The sequence below is a fragment of the Mustela erminea genome, chromosome 15 (genome assembly GCF_009829155.1).
Source record: "Mustela erminea isolate mMusErm1 chromosome 15, mMusErm1.Pri, whole genome shotgun sequence".
NCBI classification, from domain to species: Eukaryota; Metazoa; Chordata; class Mammalia; order Carnivora; family Mustelidae; genus Mustela; species Mustela erminea.
Window position 1 is genome coordinate 85,030,927 of NC_045628.1, and position 27,380 is coordinate 85,058,306.

General features: G+C 35.8%; 1 protein-coding gene across 4 annotated transcripts in view; it reads right to left on the bottom strand.

Annotated features, from left to right (window-relative positions):
* The window catches only part of ZMYM2 (zinc finger MYM-type containing 2), a 116,139-nt gene that overhangs the window by 63,400 nt on the left and 25,359 nt on the right, over window positions 1-27,380 (bottom strand). For 2 of the 4 annotated variants that reach the window (XR_004279062.1, XM_032314311.1), the window contains exons 3-6: window positions 16,796-17,653; window positions 11,610-11,907; window positions 9,216-9,381; window positions 8,273-8,485 (exon numbers count right to left, since the gene is read on the bottom strand). Coding sequence is in view for 3 of the 4 variants with exons in the window: in XM_032314311.1 (XP_032170202.1) it covers window positions 8,273-8,485; window positions 9,216-9,381; window positions 11,610-11,907; window positions 16,796-17,642 (1,524 nt within the window). In the remaining variant the exon portion in view is untranslated. Of the gene's footprint in view, window positions 1-8,272; window positions 8,486-9,215; window positions 9,382-11,609; window positions 11,908-16,795; window positions 17,654-21,444; window positions 21,636-27,380 lie in introns of those variants that run through there. The other 2 variants (XM_032314313.1, XM_032314312.1) reach the window with 2 other exon arrangements.

Below are 27,380 nucleotides of genomic sequence, written 5' to 3' on the forward strand. Positions count from 1 at the left end.
ATAAATTCAACAAAGTTGCAGGTACAAGATCAACACTTAACTATCAGTTGTGTTTCTAAATACTAGCAATGTATACTCTGAAAAGGAAATTCATAAAGCAATTCTATTAACAATAGCATTCAAAAGAATAAAAAACTTATAAATATACTGAAGGAGGTGAAGACTTGTACGCTGCAAAGTACAAACTGCTGAGAGAAGTTACGAAAGGTCTAAATGAGGGATGACAATCCCATATTCACAAACAGGAAGATTTAACATTGTTGAAATGTCAATACTACCTAAAACAATCTAGAGAATCAGTGCAATCACCATCCAAATTCTAATCATCTTTACTAGAGAAAAGGAAAAGCCGATCCTCAAATTCACATAAAATTGGAATAAGTCTAGAATACCCAATCTTTAAAGAAGAAAAAGTTCAAAGAACAAAGTTCAAAGTTCAAGAACAAAGAACTAATTTCAAAACTTACTACAAAGACTCAGCTATATAACAATGTGGCACCTGCACTAGAACAGACAAGTAGACCAATGGAATATAAAATGAGTCCAGAAATAAACCTAACCACCTATGGCCAAATAATATTTTACAATTATGACAAGTTCATTCCATGGGAACAACACTGTCTTCAACAGATGATGCTGGGACAACTCGATTTCCATATACAAAAGAATTAAGCTGCCCGCCTATCTCACATCATAAACAAAAATTTAATTCAAAATGGACCAAAGAGGGACACCTGGGTGGCTCAGTTGGTTAAGCTGCTGCCTTCGGTTCAGGTCATGATCCCGGGTCCTGGGATCGAGTCCTGCATCGGGCTCCTTGCTCAGTGGGGAGCCAGCTTCTCTCTCTGCCTGCCGCTCTGCCTGCTTGTGTTCTCTCTCTCTCGCTGACAAATAAATAAAATCTTAATAAATAAATAATAAAAATGGCCCAAAGACCTAAATGTGACATTTAAAACCATAAAGCTGACAGGAATAAGTCATCTTAACCCTTGATTTGGCAACAAATTCTTAGATATGGCACCAAAGACATAATCAACAAAGGAATAAAGGTTAACTGGACTTTAACATTAAAATTTTTGTACATCAAATGACATTATCAAGAAAGTAAAAAAGCAACCAATAAATGGGAAACATTATCTGCAACCATAAATCAAATAAGGGATTAGGGGCATCTAGGTGGCGCAGTAGGGGAAGCAGCCAGCCAACTCTTGGTTTTTGCTCAGGCGGTGATCTCCAGGTCCTGAAACTGAGCCCCACAAGGAGCTTCAAGCTCTGCATTCAGTGTCGTCTGCTTGGGACTTCCTCTCCCCTTGCCTCTCTGCCCCACCCATGCTCCAGCGCTCTCTTACTCTCACACTCTCTCACTCTCTCTCAAATAAATAAATAAATCTTAAAAAAAAAAAAAAAGTAAAGAAAGAAGGGGTTAATATTCAGATTAAAAAAAAAAACTCCTAAGGGCGCCTGGCTAGCTCCGCATCTGCCTTCAGCTCAGGTCCTGGGATGGAGCCCACTGGATTCCCTGCTCAATGGGGAACCTGTTTTTCCTCCTCCCTCTGCCCCCCACCAGCTCACGTTCTTTCTTTTGCTCACTCTACTTCAAATAAATAAATAAAATCTTTAAAAAAAAAAAACAACCCTACAACTGAAAAACAAAAGGAAAAAACAATGCAATTTAAAATGGGCAAAGAATTAATACTTCTCCAGAGAAGATATACAAATCACCCATAAGCACAAAAAATACATCATTAGTAATCAGAGAAATGCAAATCAAACCCATAAATACCACCTCACATCTACTCAGATGATTAAAATAAAATTAAAAAAATGTTAAAAAGCAAAAAGTAATTAAGTGCTAGGAAGAGGTACAGAAAATGGAAACCTCATGTAAAATTATCAATACAGTTGTTTCAGAAAAAGTTTTACATTTCCTAAGAGAGCTAAACTAGCCTATGACCAACCAAATCAACCTTAGGGATATATATCCAGAAGAATGATAAACCACTACTCAAACTGATACTTGTATGCCAATGCTCATTGCAGCATGATTCACACTAGCCAAAAGGCTGGAAACAACCAAAACACACTGTAACAAATGAATGGATAAACAAAATGTGATCTATATATGAATATTATTCAGAAGTAAAAAATAATGCTACAACATGGATGAAACTGAAAACATTATCCTAAGTGAAATAAACCAGACACAAAAGGATAAAGTATGACTTCAAGTATATGAAATATTGGGGCGCCTGGGTGGCTCAGTGGGTTAAGCCGCTGCCTTCGGCTCGGGTCATGATCTCAGGGTCCTGGGATCGAGTCCCGCATCGGGCTCTCTGCTCAGCAGGGAGCCTGCTTCCCTCTCTCTCTCTCTCTCTCTCTGCCTGCCTCTCCATCTACTTGTGATTTCTCTGTCAAATAAATAAACAAAATCTTTAAAAAAAAAAGTATATGAAATATCTAGAACAGGCAAATTTTCATAAAGACACAAAGTAGATTAAAGATTACCAGGCACCATGGAGGTAAGAGAAAATGAGGAGTTCCTGACTTGTCAGTTTGTTTCTGTCATTAAAAAGTTCTAAAAATAGAGACGATTGACTGCACGTTATGAATGTATTTCATAGGACACTCAACTGTATACTTAAAAATATTTCAAAACAATTGGAAATTTTGTTTTATACATATTTATCACAATTTGTTTTTTAAAACTATGAGTTATATTTTCTTCCCATTTTATGCTCTGGAATGGTTTAAAATAGCTTTGAGATTACCTTTTTAAATCTGATGGAATTTCCCTATGAAACGAGCAGGTAGACCTGGGTGGTTCAGTCATTTAAGAGCCAGCCTTCACCTCAGGTCAAGATCCCAGGGTCTTAAGATCTAGCCCAAAGCTCAAGCTCCCTGCTCAGCAGGAAGTCTGCTTCTCCCTCCCCCTCTTCTCCCTCTCTGCTAGTGCTTTCTCTAATAACTAAAATCTTTAAAAAAAAAAAAAAAAAAAAAAAAGAAGAAGAAGAAAGAAAAGAAACATTGGAGTCTGTTTCTTTTTGTGGGGTAGTTCACTGATAACGATCTCTATTCCATGGAAATTTCTCAGCCTTATTTTATCTGCTCTGGAGTCAATTTAGGTAAATTATACTTTTTTTTTTTTTTGACAGAGATCACAAGTAGGCAGAGAGAGAGAGGGAGGAGGAAGCAGGCTCCCCGCTGAGTAAGAGCCTGATGCGGGGTTCGATCCCAGGACCCTGGGATCATAACCTGAGCCAAAGGCAAAGGCTTTAACCCACTGAGGCACCAAGGGGGTCTGGTAAATTCTATTTTCATATACACAAAAATTATATTTTCATGGAAAATTACTCAATCTACATTTTCAACATTTTTATATAAAGTTCTATACAAAGTAGTCCCTTTTAAATAATTTTCTTCCATTTCCACTGTTTTTAAACCTTTCCCTGATTAATGATCAGTTGGTCTAATTTTTCACAGAACTTACTTATCATAAAGACAACATTCTGGGTTATTTTGGTACTGTTTTGATTTCTTAACTTACTAACTCCTACTTTTATTTTTATTTCTTCTCACAGTTTCTTTTTACAACTTTTTGAGTTAAATATTTAATTAATTTATTTTCATTTTTATTGCTTTAAGCATGAAAAGATAAGAATTTTGCTCTTAAGCATTTTTTAAAGCAAATAAAACACTGGTATCTTAAAAAGGGCACTCAAAAAGGGAAATTAAAGACCAATGTCACTTATGAATACCAATGGGAAAGTGCTAAATATAAACAATGACAACTAAACATTTGAAATATGATGACCTAGTATGGTTTATTCTAGTAATGCAAGAAAGGTTAGATGGGTTGTAAAATAACTCATTAAAATAATTCATGTATTAAAATTAAAAGGAGAGAAAAAAATGATACAATCACCTCCAAACACTGAAGATCTTCAAAACTCAACATTAATTTTTGATAAAATACTTTGGAAAACAAAATTCAATGGGTGCTTCTTTAATATGGTAAAACTTATTTATCTCAACCCTAAAGCCAGCATCTTATTTAATAAGGAAACACCAAAGAAATTCCCATTGGAAAAACAGACGTTTACTACTTTCACTATTCAAAACTATACTGGAGTTATTAGGAAATACCATCAGGCAAGACAAAATGATAATGGTAATGAGAAATGTAAAGAAAGATCTAAACTTTCTATTTGCAGGTGGTATAATGGTTTAGTTATAAATCCAAGAAAATTAACCAATAATGATGATTTAGTTAGATAGCAGGCATTTAAATAAATTAAAAATACGTGTGCATAAATATATGTATACACATATATAAAATAATGGAAAAGAAACCTCATTTGAAACAGCATCAGGGGCACCTGGGTGGCTCAGTCAGTTAAGTCCTACTCAGGTCATGAATCTCAGGGTTGTGAGATAGAGCCCAGGGTCAGGGTCAGCACTCAGTGTGGAATTTGCCAGGGATTCTCCCTCCACATCTGCTATTCCTCCTGCTTTTGCCCAAATCTCTAAGCGCTCAATCAATCTCTCTCAAGTAAACAAAATCTTTAAAATCAAAAAGCAACAAAGAAAGTAAAATATTTATGAATTTATTTTTTCCTTTTTTTAAAATATTTTATTTATTTATTTGTGCGATAGAGAGAGCTCACATAAGCACCACTGAGCAGGGAGCCCTACGAGGCAAACGCTTAACCTACTGAGCCACCCAAGGTGTCCCAAAATATTTACGAATTTAACAGGAACATACTGATATAACAAATAGAATGAAATCCCTTGTTCTATGATAGGACATTTTGACATCACTTAGATGCTGATTCTCAAGGGCAGTCATTTGGACGCAGATAATATTTGACCCATAATTCAACAATATATCAGAATTCCTTTAAATGCATTCAAGATTTAAAGATTAAAATGAAGCCTTGCAAACAGAAGGAAAATATGAAAAGCATTCCTTTATAGTCTGGGAGTGAGGAGAAGTATATAAAACAAAATCCAGAAGGAATAAAAGAAAAACTGTTAAATTTGACAATAAAATTTAAAATTTTACATGACAAAAAAATAAACATCCAATCACATCCAATCCAACTCACACATAACATGGCAGAGTATCATCACATATTAATGCCACTTACATAACTTTATAAAAAGTCAAACCATGTTTGAAGTCAAAGACAGTGTGTGTTGTTTAGGAGGTAGAAGGGGATAGTAATTGGCAGAGAACAAAAAGGGGCAGATGGAGAACTGGTAATGTTCAGTTTCTTGAAGTAGGATCTTAAGAATGAAGAAGAATGGCTCAGATTTCATTTTTAATACACTGTAAGTCAGGGATTGCTATTCTACAACTTTACACATGGTGAAATGAGGCAAGACACAAAGGTTAAATATTTTGCTCATGACACAGATGGGTGATTGGTGGGTCCAGGATTTTAACCCATACCAACTTAAAGCCAGCACTCTCAACCAAACCTTCTACATATCAGAAGATAATAAATGCAACATAATCATCAAACATCAAACACTATAATGAGGTCTTGAAAATTATTATTAGTCTGGTCCTTCCCATCTCCACAGCTTTCCTAACACTAAAGAATCTGAAGTATGCCACACCAATACAAATCCTACAAAAGCTGGAACTTGGTCTACTTTACTTTCCACAAGCACTATTTCCAGAAACTAAGACAGTACTTGCAACATGACAGAAGTTAAGTAACTGTTTGTAAACAAATTACAAATGCATTTTGCTTATTAAAATAAATGTTCTATTTATTTTTAAAGTGGGCTCCACACCCAGTGTTGAGCCCAATAAGGGGCCTGAACTCACAACCAGGAGATCAATATCTGAGCTGAGATCAACAGTCAAAGGCCCAGGTACCCCAAAATAAATGTTCAATTTAATTGGAAAAGCTGAGAAGATCAAAACCCAAACAAAAAATGGGTAAAATGGGTAAACAGTCACAGAAAAGGAGACAATTAGTTCTGAAATTTAAAAAACTGCTCATCATCACTCCTTATAAAAGGAATACAAATTACAATAATATTAACATATCATTTTTACCAATCAGAATGATATGCTGATATTCTCAGCTGGAGAGGCAACGGGGAAACACTGGCACTTCCACATATATTACTGAGAGAAATGCAAACTGGTACAATTGTAACAGACGGGAATTTAACAACATCTAACAAACTAACATATGGATTCCTTAGACAAGCAATTCAGTTTCTAAGAATCTACCCTGATGCCATACCTCCACAGAATAAAGTATATACCAAGTTATTCATCATATATGACTTATAATAGCAAAAAACCTGGAAATAACCCTAATACCATCCAAGAGCAAAGTGATCAAACAAACTATCATATACACCAGTGCTGTCCGGGATATGATTAACCAGTAGCTCTTCAGAGATTAAGGGAGACATCACAATTTGCACATTTTGCAATTTCACTGGCCGTGAAAATACTACCAATGTGGCTAGTTTCAGGCTATAAAGTGAAACTAAACAGTAAACTGGGAAGAGATGCACAAAAGCACACAATTATGTGTAATATTTCCATTATATAAACACAAAAGAAGTAAGCTTAAGAATACAGATATTAAGATACAGTAATTAGGAAGTAACAGATTTTGAGTATTTATTTTGTTTTCAATATTGGTACGGTCTGGGGGCACCTGGGTGGCTCAGTGGGTTAAGCCGCTGCCTTCGGCTCAGGTCATGATCTCAGGGTCCTGGGATCGAGTCCCGCATCAGGCTCTCGGCTCGGCAGGGAGCCTGCTTACCTCTCTCTCTCTGCCTACCTCTCCATCTACTTGTGATTTCTCTCTGTCAAATAAATAAATAAAATCTTTAAAAAAAAAAAAAAAAAAATTGGTACGGTCTGAATTATGTCCCCCCCCCCCCCCAAAATTCGTACACTGAAGCCCTACTCCTAATGAGATTGTATTTGGAATTGGGCCTATAAGATGACAGTTAAGTTTAAATGAGTACTAACAGTGTGGTCCTTACCAGACAAGACTAAGGTCCTCCCTTGTAAGAGGAAGAGATACCTGAGATCCCCTCTCTTCTCCTCCCCCTCAACCACCCTTTTGCAAAGAGGAAAGACCAGATGAGGATACCTCAAGGAGGAGGCTATCTGCAAGGCTCCAAAGAGGACCCCTCACCAGAAACCAACCAAGAAAGGCACCTTGATCTTAGACTTGTAGCCTCAGGACTGTAAGAAAATAAATTTGTTGTTTGAGCCCTCTAGTCTGGTATTTTGTTAAGGCAGCCCTAGCAGACTAATATAAATTATTATGTTTATTATTAATATAATTATCATATATTATTAATATAATTAATTTTTAATAGTGTTTTTAATAACCAGCTCACAAATTTCCTGAAAATTTAACTTGAGCAGCCATTAAAAAAAAGAAAAGTTCATCTGTCATTGATATACAACAATTTCCAAGGTATACTATGAAGTGAAAAACAGAAGATAGCACATACAGTATGCTCTTCTCTACAGAAAAAATAGAAACTAGGAATGAATTACATATTATCTTAATTTTTCAAAAAGAACAGAACATATAAAATATTAAGAACTGAAAAGCTAATACCTATAAAAGATGAACAGGAACCAAAAGGAAAAGATAGAAACAGGAGCTGGTCTTCTCTGAATATATTTTTTTATGTACATTTTATTTTTGAACCATATGTATATATTCAAAAACAAACTAAATCAAAAGACCTTAACAGGGGCACCTGGGTGGCTCAGTGGGTTAAAACCTCTGCCTTCGGCTTGGGTCATGATCCCAGGCTGCTGAGATGGAGCCCCACATCGGGCTCTCTGCTTGGCAGGGAGCCTGCTTCCCCTCTCTCTCTGCCTGCCTCTCTGCCTACTTGTGATTTCTGTCAAATAAATAAATAAAATCTTTTAATTAAAAAGAAAAAAAAGACCTTAACACTGAAATATAAGACAATCATTGCTAAGCTTTGAAAAAAATCACTATTTGCAACCCTTCTCTTCTACCCATAAACAAATATTTCAAAAGAGCAATCATTCTGCATTTACTATTATATGTAAAATAACACAATGCCCAATAATTTACATGTATCAGTATTCATTTGGGATAGGTCATCTCCAAGAGATGAAGACAATAATGGAATTAAATGAGATTCCAGGATAAACCTACTTAATAAATGCTGCTAAAGGAAAACTATTACAATTTAAAACATATTCAAGAGAATGGCCAATTCTGATTGGATCATGAATTACCTGTTTGTATTCACTGACACAACTTTGACAGCAAAATCTTTTCTGCTGACCATCAATCACCAGGACATTATTTCCAGCACCTTTGCTGGGCAGGTACTCTCCACACTGTTCACAGCAATTCATTATTAAACCATTGGCCATTCTGTATCTATTAAAGCAGTGGTCACTGCACAGCTTATGAGTCATATTTTTAAAGCTAACTTCATGGCGAATCTAAAAATAAGCAAACACACACATGATTATCACAAGTAACTACGTAACAAGGTACTCCAAAAGAAAAAAAGCTTCAGTGATTTTTCTGTGGAGGGTAAAGAGAAAATAAAAATATCTTTCATTTTTCTTTGAACTATTTTTATACACATAAGAAATACATGTATGGCAAAGGGGGAACCACTACTAACATCACTACAAACTTCTCTAGAAATACCTAAAAATGACAGGAAACAACACAGTTTGGATAGTGTTAGTATAAAATTCTAAAACAGATTGGAGATCTTTAGACAAATCCAAAAGGAACTAAAATTAAGTACATAATTCAAATGAGGTATATATAGCACACAGGTTTCTTTTTCTTCAAATTCAAAAACTTTAATACCATTTAATAATGTGAAGTTATCAAAAAATATTCCCTCCCTTTGCTCTCCTTCTTAAGCATTCTAGTTTGTTGTCTTTCTTTGGTAGTCAGCCTATATGTTTAAACACTATTGTTCTGTCTCTACATGTTCCAAACCTCAAGAAAAGAGTCAATTAATATTATATTTTAATATTTCCTAAATCATTCTCCCCATGGGAGAACGGGATTACATAATGGGATATTTATAAGGTAAATTTTACGTATCCAGTTTTAAGGAAATATACACAGATGGAACAGTTTATCGTAACTATTAAATAAATAATATTCCCATTAGTTAGAATTAAAGAGAAAAGGCACAAAAATACAAACCTCTGTTAGTTTACCACAAATTGTACATCTTGATTTATTTAGAGCTCCTTTAGTAGGATTTTGTTTGTCCTCATAGAGAGACAAACAAGATGTACTACAGAATTCCTGGAAGGATTCACTAGAATCCACTTGAGCAACAATGGTTCCTTTCATTGTAGTTATATCTCTGAAAAATAAACAGAACAACTTAAAGTAAAATTCCATTTTAAAAGAAATCAAATATAAGAGTAGTAACTAACATTTCTAATTTCCATAAACTGAACCCTGGGAATCAAACACCATTTTTAGGTCCATTAAATCACTTTTACTATTTAAAACCTCTTGGAAATAAAATATGAACACAAAAGAAGCTAAAGTATTTTATACTATTAAATCTTTGCCAGTACTCAATTAATCTTCAAACTCCTTAACAAGGCTTTCAGATACTGGAAACACTTTTTTTTAAAAAAATTGTTATTTACATGGAATTTAATGTCCAGGCCTAATCTGAGGTATAAATTTATAATACCTAGTCAATTCTTTCCTACAGGTAAGTAGAAAGCTTGAAAGATCTAGGTCACAGAAATATGACATATATTTTAGAGAAGATAATTGAACTTAAGTGCACCTCCGTACCCATAACCCCAAATAACCCCACTTACCATTCTACACATTCTCTACAGCTCTCCAAATGCAATTAGAAATGGTAGAAAATGGGGCACCTGAGTGGTGCAGTCAATTAAGCGTCTGCCTTTGCCTGAGGTCATGATCCCAGGGTCCTGGGATTGAGCCCCACATCCGCTCCCTGCTTAAGCATGGAGCCTGTTTCTCCCTCTCCCACCCCTCTGCTTGCTCTCTCTCAAATAAATAAATAAAATGGTTAAAAAAAAAAAAAAAAACCACCTATTAAGCTCTCCTTTAATAAAATTCTGAATTTCAAGGTCCTATATTACAGTATGTAAAAGACTCCTACTCATATAAAGCAGTCTAAAAACTAGGTAACTGTTCCAATATTAAGCTTGTACAGAACATTAAGCCTTTTTCAAAGTTCTAAGATCTAAAAATATCCTCACAAATGTGGGCTTCACCAAGAGATGATACAGAAAAAAAACCTATACCTGGTTTGACCACATACATTAATATACCATATCCCCCCCTTTTTTTAAGTACACTCAGCATGGAGTCCAACACAGAACTTAAGCCCTGAGATCAAGACCCGAGCTGAGATCAAGAGTTGGACACTTAACCAACCAAGCCACCAGGTACCCCAATATTCCACTTATTTCTAACTAGTTGAAGCCAGACCTTAAAATTGGCAGAAGAAAGAAGTGTCTCTCTTCAAGGCTATCAAAAAACTGGTACTTGAATCTTAATGATTATTCTAATGATTTAATGTTCAAAACAAGCATAAAAACATAAAATCCAAAGACTTGCCAATTTAAAATAATCTTAAAAAATATGAAGACAGTACAAAATTTGACCTATTTTTATACAGAACTAAATTCTAAGTAATGCAAATAAATACATAGTCTTTTGACAAATTCAAGGAGTACAATGGAGATTACAGACAAAATTACAAAGGCCTAGTACTTAAATCAATCCCAGGGGCACCTGGGTAGCTTAGCTGGCTCGGCCTCCGACTCTTGATTTTGCCTAGGTCCGAGGTCTAAGGGATCAAGTCCCAAGTCTGGCTCCATGCTCAGTGTGGAATCTGCTTCAGATTCTCTGCTTGGGATGCGCTCACTCGCTCTCAATAAATCCGTAAATCTTTTATAAATAAATAAACAAACAAATCGACCCCAAAGCCTACCCAAATAGGAAGTCTTTTAATCATAAACCACCAGGTGGTAGAGAATCCTCCAAAGCCATCACACAGGGATGCCTGGGTGGCTCAGTTGGTTGGGCAGCTGCCTTTGACTGGGGTCATGTTCCCAGGGTCATGTTCCCAGGGTCCTGGGATCAAGTCCCACACTGGGCTCCTTGCTTGACAGGAGCCTGCTTCTCCCTCTACCTGCCACTCCCCCTATTTGAACGCTTTTCTCTCTCTCTCTCTGACAAATACATAAATAAAAATCTTCAAAGCCATCACACATTTCATTTTGGCTTTAACATTCAAACAACTAGCTTACTAATATTTCAAACACCATAGTTCACTTCTAAGACTCTTATAATCACTTCTCAGTCTTTTGGCTAAGATCAAGTCTAAGACTCTTAAAATTTCCCTAAAACTATATACCACCAATATTCAATCATATGGAATTATGTTGAAGGTAAACCTTACCTACGCTTGTGATGAGCAAAGCATAACCTACAGACTTGTCAAATCACAACGTTGTATACCTGAAACTAATGTAATACCAGGTGTCAACTGTACTTCAATTAAAAAAGAAAAGAAAAAAGAAAGGTAAACCTTACTTTTTACACATAACACAAAGTTTCTTTGGAGCCGGCTTGTGAGAGAAGGAAGAAAGGCAGGTGGTAGAACAAAAGAGGTGAGCTGATCCTTTTCGTTGATAAGCTGTCTGTCCCTTCTGTAAAGGTTTTTTGCAGTTTGCACAAGTGACTTTAACTGGTTTAGTGGGTTGTTGTTGTTGTTGTTGTTGTGCAGAAGGCTGGAAAATTTGTTTAGGCAGTGAGGCCACTGGTGATAAAGAATCCACCCCTGGTTGTTTCTGATTACGAGGAAATGAAGCTGACTGAGAAATCCAGGAATCTTAAAAACAAAATGCACAAGGAATTTAAGTAATGGAACAGATATTTATACACACTGACAATGATATTACATAAACAATTCTAACAGCCCATCTTCTACAAGTTTAAGAAATTAAATAGGCAGCAGTATAGCAGAGATGTAAAAACCAAAGTTCTGGAGTAAGAATGCCTGGTTGACATTTAGACTCCACCGATTAGACTGGAAAGTTACTTAACTCTGTGCCTAACTCTTCTCTAAACTGGAAATTGTACCAACCTCATATGAATGGTTAACATTAAATGATAATACAAGCAATAAACCACAGTGACTAGCATAGAGGAAGCACTAAAAAATATTAGCCATTATTTATTATACAGGAAGAATTAATTTACAGAATATCCCTTTAAGTAAGGAATACATACATCAACATATAAATATAATAAAATCTTGACCAATCAGAACCTTTGACAAATTTAGTACAGGTCTGATAAAGCTTATCTCATAAAGCTCCACTGAGGGTGGAGTCCAACATGGTATTTGAACCCACAATCAAGATCAAACCCCAGAGATCGAGTTGGACACTTAACCACCTGAGCCACCCAGACACCCCTTAAAACATGTTCTTAAAAACAGGTCTTTTCGGGGCACCTGGGTGGTTCAGTGGTTTGGGCTGCTGCCTTCGGCTCGGGTCATGATCTCAGGGTCCTGGGATCGAGCCCCGCATCGGGCTCTCTGCTCCGCAGGGAGCCTGCTTCCCTCTCTCTCTCTCTCTGCCTGCCTCTCTGCCTACTTGTGATCTCTGTCTGTCAAATAAATAAATAAAATCTTTAAAAAAAAAAAAAACAGGTCTTTTCATATTTAGTTCCATGGACTCCAGACCACATAATCTCAAAGAAATTAGAGTGTGACACAGAAATGACAAGCCAACTTATACTGACCAACATCATATTACTCTCTCCCTTCAAACAGTTTCAGCATCGCACAGAATTAAAAGTGTGTAACAATAACTCTGGATTGCAGAGTAATTTATCTTTTCTCTCTTTATAGAAAGCTTCCTTAGTGCTTAACAGAAGTACCCACCTTACTATACTAGTTACTACTCCACAAACCTCACTACACTGACAATACCATAACCATTTTCCCTTCTGAAACTTTATAGACCACCATTCTGATTGTCTCTAGTAATTTTTTTTCCTTTCTAGGCTCTTCCAAATTTTGTACTTCCATACATAAAAAGCTGCCCTTCTATTAAAAAAAATTTTTTCCTTCCACAGGAAGTACAAATATATCTGGAGCTCAGGAAAACTTCTCTATCAAAACCTTAAGGAGGATGGTTTCCTGGTTCCAACCCAATCCAACAACCTAATGATTTCAAGGGGCTACGTAACACTGCTACTCAAATTTTACTTTACTCCACAATATCCCTCACCACAAAAATTGTATTTTATACAAAGAGTAAACTGAGTGCATTCTAGGATCCTGCTACCCTGTTATCCTGCTATTATGAAGGTAATGGACCAGTTATATTCAAGAGGTAAAAATATTAAAGAATACGAAGAAAATACAGTTGGCCCTTGAACAACATGGGTTTGAACTGTATGAATCCACTTATATACAGATTTTTTATGATAGTTATTTTCCTTTCCTTAGAATTTTCTTAATAACATTCTTTTCTCTACCTTAGTTTACGGTAAGAATACAGTATATAATACATACCGTACAAAGTATGTGTTGACTATTTATCATTAAAGCTTCCAGTCAACAGTAGGCTACTAGTAGTTAAATTTGGGGGGAGTCAAAAGTTATACATTAATTTTCAAGTGTATGGTAAGAGATGGGGTGTTAGCACCCCTTATCCCTGCAATGTTTGAGAGTCAACTGTAGTCACTAACTAAAAATTTCACCGTATGAAGTGCCTCCAATCGAAAATTATATTTGAACATATATGCCAGAAGAAATAGCTTCTTGCAACACAATTACTGGTTCCTTAGAATTTCTTATTTTGTAGGTTTATCATTTGAATACATACTTAAAGAAACTATTTAAACTTAAGGACATCTATTAACTTGATTTAGGAAAAATAGCAAGATTTTCCCACAATTTAATTTTAGACCCTGTATAAATGTCACCCTTTATCTATTTTTCAGCTCTTATATTTCTCCTACTTTCAAATTTTCACATCCTCCAACATCAAAATACTTTTAGGAAGACAAGTTTTGTCTAAACCCTCTATTTTATACAAAGGACATCAGGGGTAACAGTTTAATTTGCCCAAGTCACAATCAGTCTTAGAGCCAGTATAAATAGCCAAGATTTTATAACTCCCTATTACAAATAAAAGCAGCACATAAAAACAAAAGCTAATTCATAAAATAGAGGAGCAAAAGGTATATTTGTTTAGTTTTTCTGATAAGTAATATACAGTCCTTGTAGGAGTTTCAGTAAACAGAAACACAATGCTATTTTTTATTTTTAAATATTTTTAAAATAATCTCTACACCCAACAGGGGCTTGAACCCACAACACCAAGATCAAGAGTCACATGCTCAGGTGCCTGAGTGGCTCAGTTGGTTAAGCAACTGCCTTCGGCTCAGGTCACGGTCCCAGCGTCCCGGGATCGAGTCCCGCATCAGGCTCCCAGCTCCATGGGGAGTCTGCTTCTCCCTCTGACCTTCTCGCTCATGCTCTCTCTCACTGTCTCTCTCTCAAATAAATAAATAAAATCTTAAAAAAAAAAAGAGTCACGTGCTCTACCATCTGAGCCAGCCAGGCAATCCCCCAGGAATACACTGTTACAATATGCCCCGACTCAGCAATATTCCTAAAGAAATAACATCCTAAAATACATGCATAAGAATATTATTAAGAATTATTTACAGAGTAAAAGCTGGAACTCAGGTAAATAGAGAATAAAAGCAAACATATAGACTTGATATGAACAAAAGTTCAAGATCTACTGTTAGGTATTTAAAGGAATGGTAGGAGGAAAGAGTTTACAAAACTATACCTAAACTATGATCTCAGGTTAGAATTAAACATACTATTTCAATGGCGAGATTAATTATTTTCCTCTGTATACTCTAATGTTTTAAATATATTTATAATTACAATAAAGACAAAATGGCTATTTTGAAATTGATTTGAGCATTATCATTTCTCAAACTTTTATGAGAGCCAGAAGGTTACAATTAAAGAAAGTAATTATATATAGCTGATGGTATAAACTGGTAAGACCTTTCCGGAAGGCAGTAAAACAGTATTATTTCTACAACTTTAAAATGCTCATACAAACTCACTCATATATCCTCCCCCAACCCAGATCTACCTACGAATATATATTTACACATAGAGGGAAAGGGTCTTGGAAGGTTGGAGAAATTTTCCAAATCAAATAATAACAAACCTATTTCTTTCAAAATCACTATAAACCAAACAGGTTTTCTCTTCTACGAAAAATCTCTGGAAGGATGGGGCAGTGATATCCTTTTGCCTAGTTATTTCACTTCTAGGAATATCCTCTAAAGAAATGAGAAGTTTAAACAAAGATGTTCAACATAAACCTCTAATAGCAAAATATGAAAATATGGGAAACAGTATAAATACCAAATACAGGAATGGTATATCCATATCTACTGTGCAGCCCTTAAAACTTTTGTGTATAAATGTTAATAGTATGAGAAAATACAATGTAAAGTGGGAAACAAACAGGAAGCAGTATTATTCACAGTCGCATTTCAACAAAGTTAAAATAAATGGAAAAAGCCTGAAAGATAACCACTCAAAGCACTGACAGTGGTAATCTTCAGTTAATAATACTACAGGGGTGGGGGGTAGAGGGCACCTGGGTGGTTCAGTGGGTTAAAGCCTCTGCCTTTGGTTCAGGTCGTGATCCCAGGGTCCTGGGATCGAGCCCTGAATCAGGCTCTCTGCTCGGCAGGGAGCCTGCTTCCTCCTCTCTCTCTCTCTCTGCCTGCCTCTCTGCCTACTTGTGATCTCTATCTGTCAAATAAAATAAATAAAATCTTTTAAGATAATAATAATAATAATACCGGGGATTTTTTCCCTCATTTTTTAATTACAGATTTTCCAAAAATTCTTCTATGTTAAACATTACTCTCATAAACAAAAATATAACAAGAAAAAAGGAAAAATTACTAGCATTTTATACCATCCTACACTACCTAAGTGTAGTGTAATGACAAGGGAAAATCATTCCTTATTATTCTCCACAATTTCTAGGTCGGTAAGATTGCTAATGGGCCTAAAATGATGAGAAAGGGAGAGAGAAACAATGAAGGATATATAAGAAAGACTGACATACAAAAGTTTGGGGGCAGAAGTGAAAGAGAAAGGGACATAAAGTCATCAAAACCCAGAGTTCTTATAACTTCTTTTTAACGTTTTCACAGAGCAAAGCTACCTGAAGAAAAATTATACAAATAGTCAAGAAATTTACCAACCTTCAAATATTAAAAAAGTAATAAAATGCTAATAAAAAAGTAAAATTAGATAAGTGATCAAAATTGCTTTAAAAGTAAAAACAAATCTAAATGCACCTATGATAAAATACTATATTGTTCCTTAAGTGTGCTACTTATCTCTTTTCAATATTTATACATCACTAGTAAATACTAAAAAGTTTTAAGTTGCCAAACTGTTAGACTTCAGTGGTAGTGAATGTAAGGAGTATTCATTCCAATCCCTTAAACATAGATTTCTGTGATGAACTTTCTAATGATCTGCAAAGAAATACATGGCTTTACATCTCCTATTAGCTAAAAATTTCCAACTGCTAAAAGTCAATGGAATTAACTTCTCTTACATGAATAAACTAACCAAGGTAGTATCAATTACTACCATGAAAAGAGAATCGGGCAATTTTACACAGGGTAGATCACTTAATGCTTACCAGGATTATGATGAGTTGCAGATTCTCCATTCTGAAATACGTCTCCTGCCACATTCATTCTACCAGGATTAAAAGGTCCTACTCCAGTCTTGGTCTGTGAAGTTAAAGATGGGGTGTATGTTTGTATATTAACACCAAAATTACTTGACTGCAGTCCGTTAGAGACATCTCCCAAGTTGGTATTCTGCAGTGATGTTACATGTGTAATCATTAAGTTCATATCTCGCCCGTCAGTATTTTCTAATTGGCCATCATTCACAGAGCTTACACCTGTTTCTAAGGTTGTAACATTAGCAATCTGAATTTCAGAGTCTGGTTCTGTGGTGATACCACTATTACCCATTCCTGCATTTACCTTACTTCTTGAAAAACTGGAAGTGGGGAAATCCACATCATTGGTTCTGTTTTTAGTCTCAGGAGGTCTCCGTTCAATAAAATTAGAGGAATTTTTTTCTTGCCCTTGATTTGTTTCCATGTCCTCTTCATCATCAATGACAATTGTCTCACTTACACTGCCCTTCTGAGAAGCCAACTCTTTTGAGGAAGGAAGAATTTTGGAATCATTTCCTTGTAGTTCTTCATTTTTTGATGATGAAAATGTTACGGTTCTTTGATCAGTTACCACTGGTGCAGAAGGTGGGGGAGGTTGTACAGGTTCAATAAAAACAACATCATCATCATCTTCCACTGACGAGTTCTGAAATTTATTAGATCTAGCAACTAAAGGATTAGGTGGGCCACTAAATGAATTTCCTACATTGGTGAGACTAGTTGCCATGGCCGTACTCCCTAATAAAACAGGAGTCTGATCAGTCAATTCTAATCCTCCCACTGAACCTGTGTCCATGCCAAAAAAACCTGAAAAGGAGATGGAAAAAAGAAAACAAATGTCAATATAATCCTTTGCTCTTCTAACTGAAATAATTTTTTAAAGTACTTTTTTTTAAAATTCTAAATGGTAATAATTCTTATCTAATAAAGGAAAAATCTGGTATCCAATCTATGATCTCATTCACTAATCATTTTATATACTTTACACATGAACCTCCTGAATATAAAAAGAATGTAATTAACCAATTTTCAGTAATGATATGCAGTATATTTCTACTCCACCACCTCCTTTCTACCACACTATTTAAGCTATAAACCTTAATACTGAAAACACAGATAAATCCTTCGAAAATGTGTTTGAACAGGAAAATAACCAAAATCCGACAATAAAAATCCCTTCTCTAACTTTTATCCCATTTATCCACTGTATTAAATAAAATCATACAATCTAATCCCTAATTTCCCCTACCTCATCTTTTTTTTAACTCCTTTTTCTCATGTTCCCTGGCTCCCTTGTAACTATATAATTAAATCCTTCTGAGAATCCGAAATCTTTCTCAACCCTATCCAGAAAGCTTATACCTTTATTTGTTAGGAACTATGCTGTGTGCTTTATAACCACATATCAAGCTCAATAATGGCTCCCATAGATATCAGACCCTAATCCCTAGAATCTGTAAAGGTTACTTTATATGGGAAAAAGGTCGTTGCAGATATGATTAAGACTGAGGATTTAAAAATAGATTAGCTGGGTAGACCCTAAACGCACAAGTTTGCAAAAGGAGGTGGAAGGAGATTACAGGTATAAGAGAAGGCAGTGTAACCACAGAGACAGATTGGAGATCAGAGACTGAAGTAACGCAGCCAAGAAATATTGGCAGTCATCAGAATGTAGAAGAGTCAAGGAATGGATTCTCTCCTAGAGCCTCCAGAGGAAGGATGGCCCTACTGACACCTTGATTTGAGCCCTGTTATCACTGACTTTCAACTTCAGATCTCCAGATTCATAAGAAAAAAGTTTGTTGTTTTAAGCCACCAAACTTACGGTTATTCGTTAAAATGGCCATAGGAAATTTATACATTCCACTTCTTAGTTACATTTTCAAAACAACCCTTGATATAGTTATGATTTTTGTCCCATTTTAATGAGTAAGAAATAACAGCTTAGAGATGCTAACTAACCTGCCCAAGTCACATACTATTCATGCCCCTTTCTAACTCAATAGTCCAAACTCTTCATTACTCTACTATAATTCAACCAATATTTTTTGAGCACCTAATATATATGCAGGACTGTGCTAAAGCCAAAGAGACAGCAGAGAGTTAACAGTGAAGAGCCAGAAAAGAAATTAAGTTCTTGAGCAGATGGATAGGATGAGGTCATGGACACTGGTGGTAGAAGAACTAATCCTGAACACGAGTCAGAGAATTTCAGAGGGAAAAAAAACAGGGAAGAAAAAGGGAAAAAAAAAAAAAAAAAAACAGAAGGGGACAAAATGAAGGGTGGGTATAGACTGATTGTAGGTTACTCTGTAGATGGAGTGGGTTGGAATTTGACATGGGAATTTGAAGTGGTTGATACATGGCAGCCTAATTTTCAGAGTTAAGTCATCTGAAAAGGTGAGGGACACAGTGGTCGTACAAGTCTTAAAGACTGGTTTAAGAGTCCCAAGACCAACTCTTAAATCTTTTGTAATCCTCTTTCTCTAAGAAAGCCACTTAGCCCAGTTTTAAAAAATAAAACAAAGAAGGCTGATTTAAGAACACTTACTACTTCATATATATTGCTATTTGCGTATTTTGCTATAAGGAGTGTCTGGGACAATAAAGATGATACTAATATACATAATATACATAAATACCACTTTGGCAGGTGACAGAGAAATTGTTCATTGTATATTTTGCTGTATTTTAACTTCAGAACATAATTTGTCACTTGTTTTTAAAACAAAAATTTGTTTATTTTATTTTTAATTAGAGTTTTTATAAAAACAAAGTGGTAACAGAGTGATCAGAGAAGACCTTTTTGAGCAGGTGACATTTACAATGAAATTTGGAACAACGATGAAGATCCAATTGTGGGAAAATGTAGAAAAGGCATTCCAGATCCTGCAAAAGCCTGAGGGAATGAAGTTGGTAAATTCAAGCAACAGAATAAAGATCAATGTTGCTAAACAAGTTGGTAGGGAAGAATTATATAGGAGATATAGAAACATGCACAGAACAACCCACCAAGGCCAACAAGTTAATTCATTAACTGCACTCAATAAAGATTTACAAAGCACCTAACCCAGTATGTACAAGACACTGATAAGGACACACCTGAGAGAGAAATTTAAAAAAAAAAAAAAAAAAATCAATAAACAAAACAAGTAAACATCCCTGAAAAATTAGCAATCATGAATTCTAAATGCCAACTCTGGATTTTACTGTAAAAGGAAACATTGTAGAGTCCTCACTAAAAGGTTAACATGGCTTATATTTTTAATATATTGTTTGGGCTGCTATTTGGGAAACAGATTATAAGGCAGGACTAAAAGCAAAGAATACATGAAACAAAGGTGATGACAGGAGATGGAAAAAAGTGAACAGGTTAGGGATTTTTCAAAAGTAGATCTTACTAACATGAAAAGGTTAGTAAGATTACTCTTGACTAGAAAAAAAGTCACAGAACACAGAATTATTATTACTACAACGTTACACATTCTCCAAAAACCTATATACACGCATACGCACACTACGTTTTTCCTGAAGTATATATACTTTTATGTAAAATCATTAAAAAAAAAAAAAAAACCTCTGAAAGGATCAGATTATACTGATACACACAGATTATGAGGAGGAACAGGGAGTCTGAGTAGGAGAGGTGATCAACAAGCTGCACTTTAGGTTCAACATTAATCTAAAAAGGATTTCAGGGAGCTAAGAACCTGAAAGAATAATGGGAGAAACAGAAGTCAACAACAGAAGACAATATAAAATTGATAAAGCATTAAAGAGCGCCAGATTATCACTCTCCAGAAACAAAAAGGATAGAGAATAAGCACTTTTCAGACATTAAAAAGGGGTATAACAACTATATTATGAAAACACCAGATAGACTATAACTAATCTGCTCTTCTCACTGAATGTCTAGAACCTAAAACAGGACCTAGGCACAGAATATATACTCAGTTCCCCCTTGGGGAAGGGCCAGAAGGCAAAAATCCGTATGTTCATTTTGACTACCAGAGTTACTTTTTTTTTTTACCAGAGTTATTTTTAAGTAACATAATTATATAATTACAATCTAGTCCTTTATTTTATATATATAATCTAGTCCTTTATTTTATATATACAATCTAGTCCTTTATTTTATATATACTATTCTCTGACTTTAAGTTTAGTTTCCAGAGAGCACCAAATCCTATTCAACCAACATAGTAATGAAAATGAAATATTTTCAATAACAAATAGTATTTTATAGGAAAAACCTTATTGTATTTTCACTTAACTGTGATAAAACCTCACTGAATTAACTAAAACAGATGTTGACTTTTCTATAATAAAATCATAGCTCAGACACAGTAAAACCGCTCAATTCTAAAACCAGTCTCCAAATCATTACTCTAAGAGCAAGAACTGTGTCTCTGTCAGTATGAAAGACATGTTAATACTGGGAAATGGCAGAAGATACATTTATATGTACTTTAAAGAAACTAGATTAATTCTATTTAAAAGTTTAAGGGGTGATGACTTTGATTTAATCAAAGATCTACAGATTACCATTCCATACTCTAAGACACTTTAAATATTTTCCAAGATTAAAGTATATACACCAGGGGCACCTGGGTGGCTCAGCTGGTTAAGCACCCAGCTCTTGATTTCCACTAAGTTCAGGATCTCGGTGCTGTAGGATGGAGCTCCCAGTTGGGTTCTGTACTTAGTGGAGAAGTCTGCATCTCTCCTTCTTTCTCTCCCCCTCTGCCCCTCTACATACTTGTGTGTGCTCTCTTTCTCTAAAATAAATAAATCTTTAAAAATAATAATAATAAAATATATACACCATTACTCTAAAACAGCTCCTCATGAAGACTTCTTCATGGTAAAACAGTAAATATGCTAGTGGAAACACTCATATAAAGCCTTCACATAATTTAAAGTAAACATAAAAAAAAAAAAGTTTAACATTACCACTACAGAAAGTATTAAAAGTTGAAATATGCTGAGTAACAGTGATTCAAAATTTTATAACTCAAATAATGTTTTAAAAAATAAAAAGAGTATCCAACCAGTAATAATTAACATTTGTCTGATGCTTGTTATAAGTTGAATAGTCATGCGAGTTAAACACGAAAGCAGGGGCGCCTGGGTGGCTCAGTGAGTTAGGCCTTCGGCTCAGGTCATGGTCTTGGGGTCCTGGGATCAAGTCCCGCATCTGGCTCTCTGCTCAGCGGGAGGCCTGCTTCCCTCTCTCTCTCTCTGCCTGCCTCTCAGTCTACTTGTGATCTCTCTCTGTTAAATAAATAAACAAAATCTTTTTTTAAAAAATAATAAATAAATAAATACCACGAAAGCAAATCCATGAAGGAAATCACTTTTGTGTTTTTCTACACCCATTTAAAAACAAGGGGCACGTGGCTGGCTCAGTCGATTCAGCATGTGACTCTTCATCTCAAGGTAGTGAGTTCGAGCCCCACATTAGCCCTAGAGTTTATTTTAAAAATCATCATCATCATCATCATCATCATCACCATCATCTTCAAAGCTAAGCTGTCCACGACCAGAGCCAATAAGTTGGATATCAGGATTTGAATATTCATACTGATATGAAATACATAATTAAGTACTGAACAATAAAATAATACAGCACGGCTCGTTTAGTAAAAAATTCAATACGGGTGCCTGGGCGGCTCAGTCATCAAGCATCTGCCTTCGGCTCAGGTCACGATCCCAGGGTCCTGGGATTGAGCCCTGCATCACTTCTCCCTCTCCCACTCCCTCCACTGTGTTCCCTCTCTATCAAATAAATCTTAAAAAAAAAAAAAATCAACAAAACAATAATCAAATCAATACTCAAACTACACAAGTATCAAAGAAATGAAGTTGAAGTATCCTTATCAACATAACAATTTTCAGAGGAATAAGGAAGGCAAATACACAGATATTATGAAATGCACAGGCTTCTAATGCATGAGTTCTCTGGATCCTTTCTATGGTTTTAGTATATCTAAAATAGAAGACAACAATTACTAAGACAGAAAAGGTGGAACTGACTTCATAATACCCTCTCGTGGCAGACTGCTAGGTATCAATCAGAAGAAAACAGTCAAGCTCAAAATAGGACTTTACCAGTTAGCTCTCTGCAGTAATCAACTTCTCAAAACAGAGTAACTACTCAACTATAATAACTATTTTCAAATCCTATAGTATTTGGCCACTTCTAAATGTCATTGAGAATATGTTTCGATCAACACTCAATTTACTCCACTTATCTGATTACAAGTTGACCTAATTAAATGTGACTAAAAGTTGACCACTTCTACATTATATTAAAATCTATTCCATTTAGGCACTTTTCTGCATCAAGTCCATTCTAATTAGCTATTTCACACTGAGCAAATTCCTTTACTTCTCTGACCTTCAATTTTCTCTAGAGTAAATGGTATAAAAATAGTTCCTAGGATTTTTCTTAGAATTCAAAAGATAATCAGATGGGAAAATCAATTAGCACACTGTTCACTCCTAAACAATTACAAGGCAACTTTTGCCTATACACAAGATTTCATAAGTTTCTAATACTGATATTCCATTGATACTCCATCAATGTCACAGACTGAATGTTTGTGTCCCCCCACCCACCCAATTTATAAGTTGAGATGGTATTAGGAGGGAAAGCCTTTGAGAGGTGATTAGGTCACAAAGGCAGAGACTTCATAAATGGGATTAGTGACCTTTCTATTAAAAAAATACCCCAGAGGGCGCCTGGGTGGCTCAATTGGTTAAGACATTGCCATTGGCTCAGGTCATGATCCTAGAGTCTCAGGATAGAGTCCTGCCTATGGGGTCCCTGCTCTGCAGGGAGTCTGCTTCTTCTTCTTACTCCCCACCCCACCTCCACATGCTCTCTCTCTCAAATTAATAAATAAAATCTTTAAAAAAAAAAAAAAAACACCCCAGAGGGCTCCCTTCCCTCTTCCACCTATGAGGACACAGTGAGAAGATAGTGATCCATCTAGGAACCCAGGAAGCTATCCCAGACCAGACAGCAAATCTGCCAGAGCCTTGATCTTAAGACTTCCCAGGCTTTAGAACCATGAGAAATAAATGTTTGCTGTCTTTGGTCATTCAGTATAGCAGCCCAAATGAACGAAGATGTTCAATATAAATCATGAATGCTTTACAGTTTTATTTGTTCTTTACTTTGATCCAAAAAGAACCAATTAATAATACTTAATGTTCTCATGGAAAAAAAGAAAATGTGGTAGTTAAAATATAAATGTTAACATTCCTAGTAATAAAGTTATGAGCACTTGCTGAAAAAAGCTTATAAATATTCAGAGAAAATCACAAAGAAAGCATTTCAGGGACACCTGGGTGGCTCAGTCAGTTAAGCATCTGCCTTCATTCAGCTCAGATCATGATCCATGGTCCTGGGATGGAGTCCCATATGGAGTCTTGCTCAACAGGGAAACTGCTTTTTCCTTCTGCCTGTTCTGCTGCCACTCCCCCTGCTTATACTCTCTCTGTGACAAATAAAACGTTTAAAAAAAAAAAAAAGTAAAGAAAGCAAGCAAGCATTTCAAAGTGATTCAAGAAAAATTATCATTTTCTCACTGGTAAGTCTATCTAAGAGCTTTCTAGGTACCATAAAGTGTTAAAAAGAAAGCTAAGGTGAATTCTTCTCTACAGTAACACTTAGTTAATAAGTGATCATGTGTACTTTGAAAAGTTCCGAGTCAAATTGGCAAATTTTAAATTTTAAGAATAATAATTCTTGGGATGCCTAGTTGGCTCAGTCAGTCAAGTTTCTGCCTTCAGCTCAGGTCATGATCCAGAGGTCCTTGGATCAAACCCCACCCAGCAGGGAGCCTGCTTCTCCCTCTTCTGCTGCTCTCCCTGCTTGTGCTCTCTGGCTCTGCCAAATAAATGAAATCTCGGAAAAAAAAAGGGGGGGGGGAATAAAAATTCTTAATGAAATAGGAATAAGGGCACCTGGGTGGCTTAGTCCATGAAAAGCCAACTCGATTATGGCTCAGGTTTCATGATATTGAGTGTCATGTCAGGCTCCATGCACAGCATAGAGTCTGCTTGAGATTAAACCCCTCCCCGCCCCCAACCCGCATGACATACACCTGCACACACAGGTTCTCTAATAAATAAATCTTCAAAAAAAAAAATAGGAATAGATGTATTTATAAATACATATATAAAATACCAACCAAGGGATGTCACCAAATTTAATGTGAAATATTAAAAGCATTATTATTAGAGTTAAAATAAGATAAAGATATTCTTTATTATTACCACATAGCACTGTTCCGTAAGTATCAGCCAATACAATTTTAAGAAGAAAAAAAGGAGATATAGAAATCTGAGAGGAGAGGTGCCTACATTACACAGTTGGTTAAATGCCAAACTCTTGATTTAGGCTCAGCCTCAGGTCTGGGTCTCAGGGTGATGAGACAGAGCCCCACACTGGTCTCCATGCTCAGTGGGGAGTTTGCCTGAGATTCTCTCTCCCCCTCTCCCTGACCCTCCCACTCGTGCACTCTCAAATAAATAAATAAATCTGAAAAAAAATTTCTGAAGGAAAAATTATGACTATATGCAAATTAGGTTAATTTTTACCTCAAAGACCAAAAATATTTACATGAAAAATTACTGCAGTGAGATAACTTAATCACTAGATACAAAGATAATATGTAGAATATTAAATTAATTGTATGGGTTGTATGGGGAGTGCCCGGGTGACTCACTTGGTTGATTGAGCTTCCAACTCTTGATTTTAACTCAGGTTGTGATCTCAGGGTCATGAGATCAAGCCCAGGGTCAGGCTCCACTCCCAGTGAGGAGTCTCTTTCTTTCCCTCTGCCCCAACCCCTGCTCACACGCTCACTTTCTCTTTCCCCCTCTCCCTAAAATAAATAAATAAATAAATAAATCTCTAAAAAAATTTAACTGGATGGTCCATTGGAGACAGATACAAAACTCTGCTTCCGGGGCGCCTGGGTGGCTCAGTGGATTAAGCCGCTGCCTTCGGCTCAGGTCATGATCTCAGTGTCCTGGGATCGAGCCCCGCATCGGGCTCTTTGCTCAGCGGGAGCCTGCTTCTCTCTCTCTCTCTGCCTGACTCTCCGCGTACTTGTGATTTCTCTCTCTGTCAAATAAATAAATAAAATATAAAAAAAAAAAAAAACCCTCTGCTTCCATCCAAAAACCAACTAAATACAGAGATTTAAAAAAAAAAAAAAAAGGCAAACCTACAAAGACAAGAACAATACAGGAGAATTCAACAGCATCAGAAATGTTAGAAAGAAAAGAGCATGGATTCGTTGCAACTCACTTATAAGACCTCAAAAAGGTAAAACTTGAAACACCTAGTAAAGAAAGTTTTGAAATGACTGGATTACAACTGAAGTTAAAACTTGTAGTCAACACTCACTTGTCAAAAGCAAAAAGTACCCAAATCAGCACAACATTTCAGAAGAACAAGGCAACTGGTCCTATGAAGAAGATAGCAGAGTTGGAAGTTCTAGATATGGATCCCTCCAAACAAGTTAACCATTGTGCTGGAAGGACTCACTGGAACTTTAGATCCCTGGAACCCTAACGAACACTAGTAACAACCAGAGGAGTGCTTCATGAAGAAGTTACTAAACATTCATAAGTGAGCAGAATACATGAACTAGCAATCATTCCCCATTCCTCACTCCCAACTTAGCTATGGGGATAGCATCCTACATTCCTGGAAAGTCTGGATGGTCAGAGGATTTGCAGTGAGGAACATCTAAGAACTTTGGAATTGTATTTAGGGTGGTCTGAAGCAGATGCTTCTCTTGGTTTCAGCCTCTGGGCAGTTAACAGCTTTCCCAGCAGCATCTATCAGATTTAATGAGACACAAGCCTTTATTTTAGGTGGTTTTTTTTTTTTTTTCCACCCAAACACTTAAGAAAATTTTTGTCAGGTCACTAGCTCACCATAGGAATAACGAAACAGATCTTCAAAACACACAAAGAAACAGGAAAGTAGGTCCTAATCACAGAAATAGAAGAATTTTACAGAAGCCATTCCTGGGAAATCCCAAATTTTGAATTTTACAGAAACCATTCCTGGGAAATCCCAAATTTTGAAATAACTAGTCAAGACATTAAATCAATTATCTTAAATATGCTCAGTGAGCTAAAAGAAAGCACTGACAGAACTAAAGAAAATCAGAAAACAAGGCATAATCAAAATGAAAATACCAACACACACAAATTATAAAAAAGTAAACAAAAATTCTGGAGATGAAAAATACAATGACAAAAAAAATTCACTAGAGAGGATCAACAGCAGATTTGGACAGGTAGAAGAATCAATAATCTGGAAGACAGAGTAATTGAAAATACCCAACATGAGGAACAGGGGGAAAAAAAAGGCAAGAAAAATGAAGACAGTCAAAAGGATCTATAAAACATAACCAAACATACCAACATATATGTATCATAAAGAGAACAAAAGGGACAGGAATAATGATGTAAGAAATAATGACTGAAAACTTCCTAAATACAA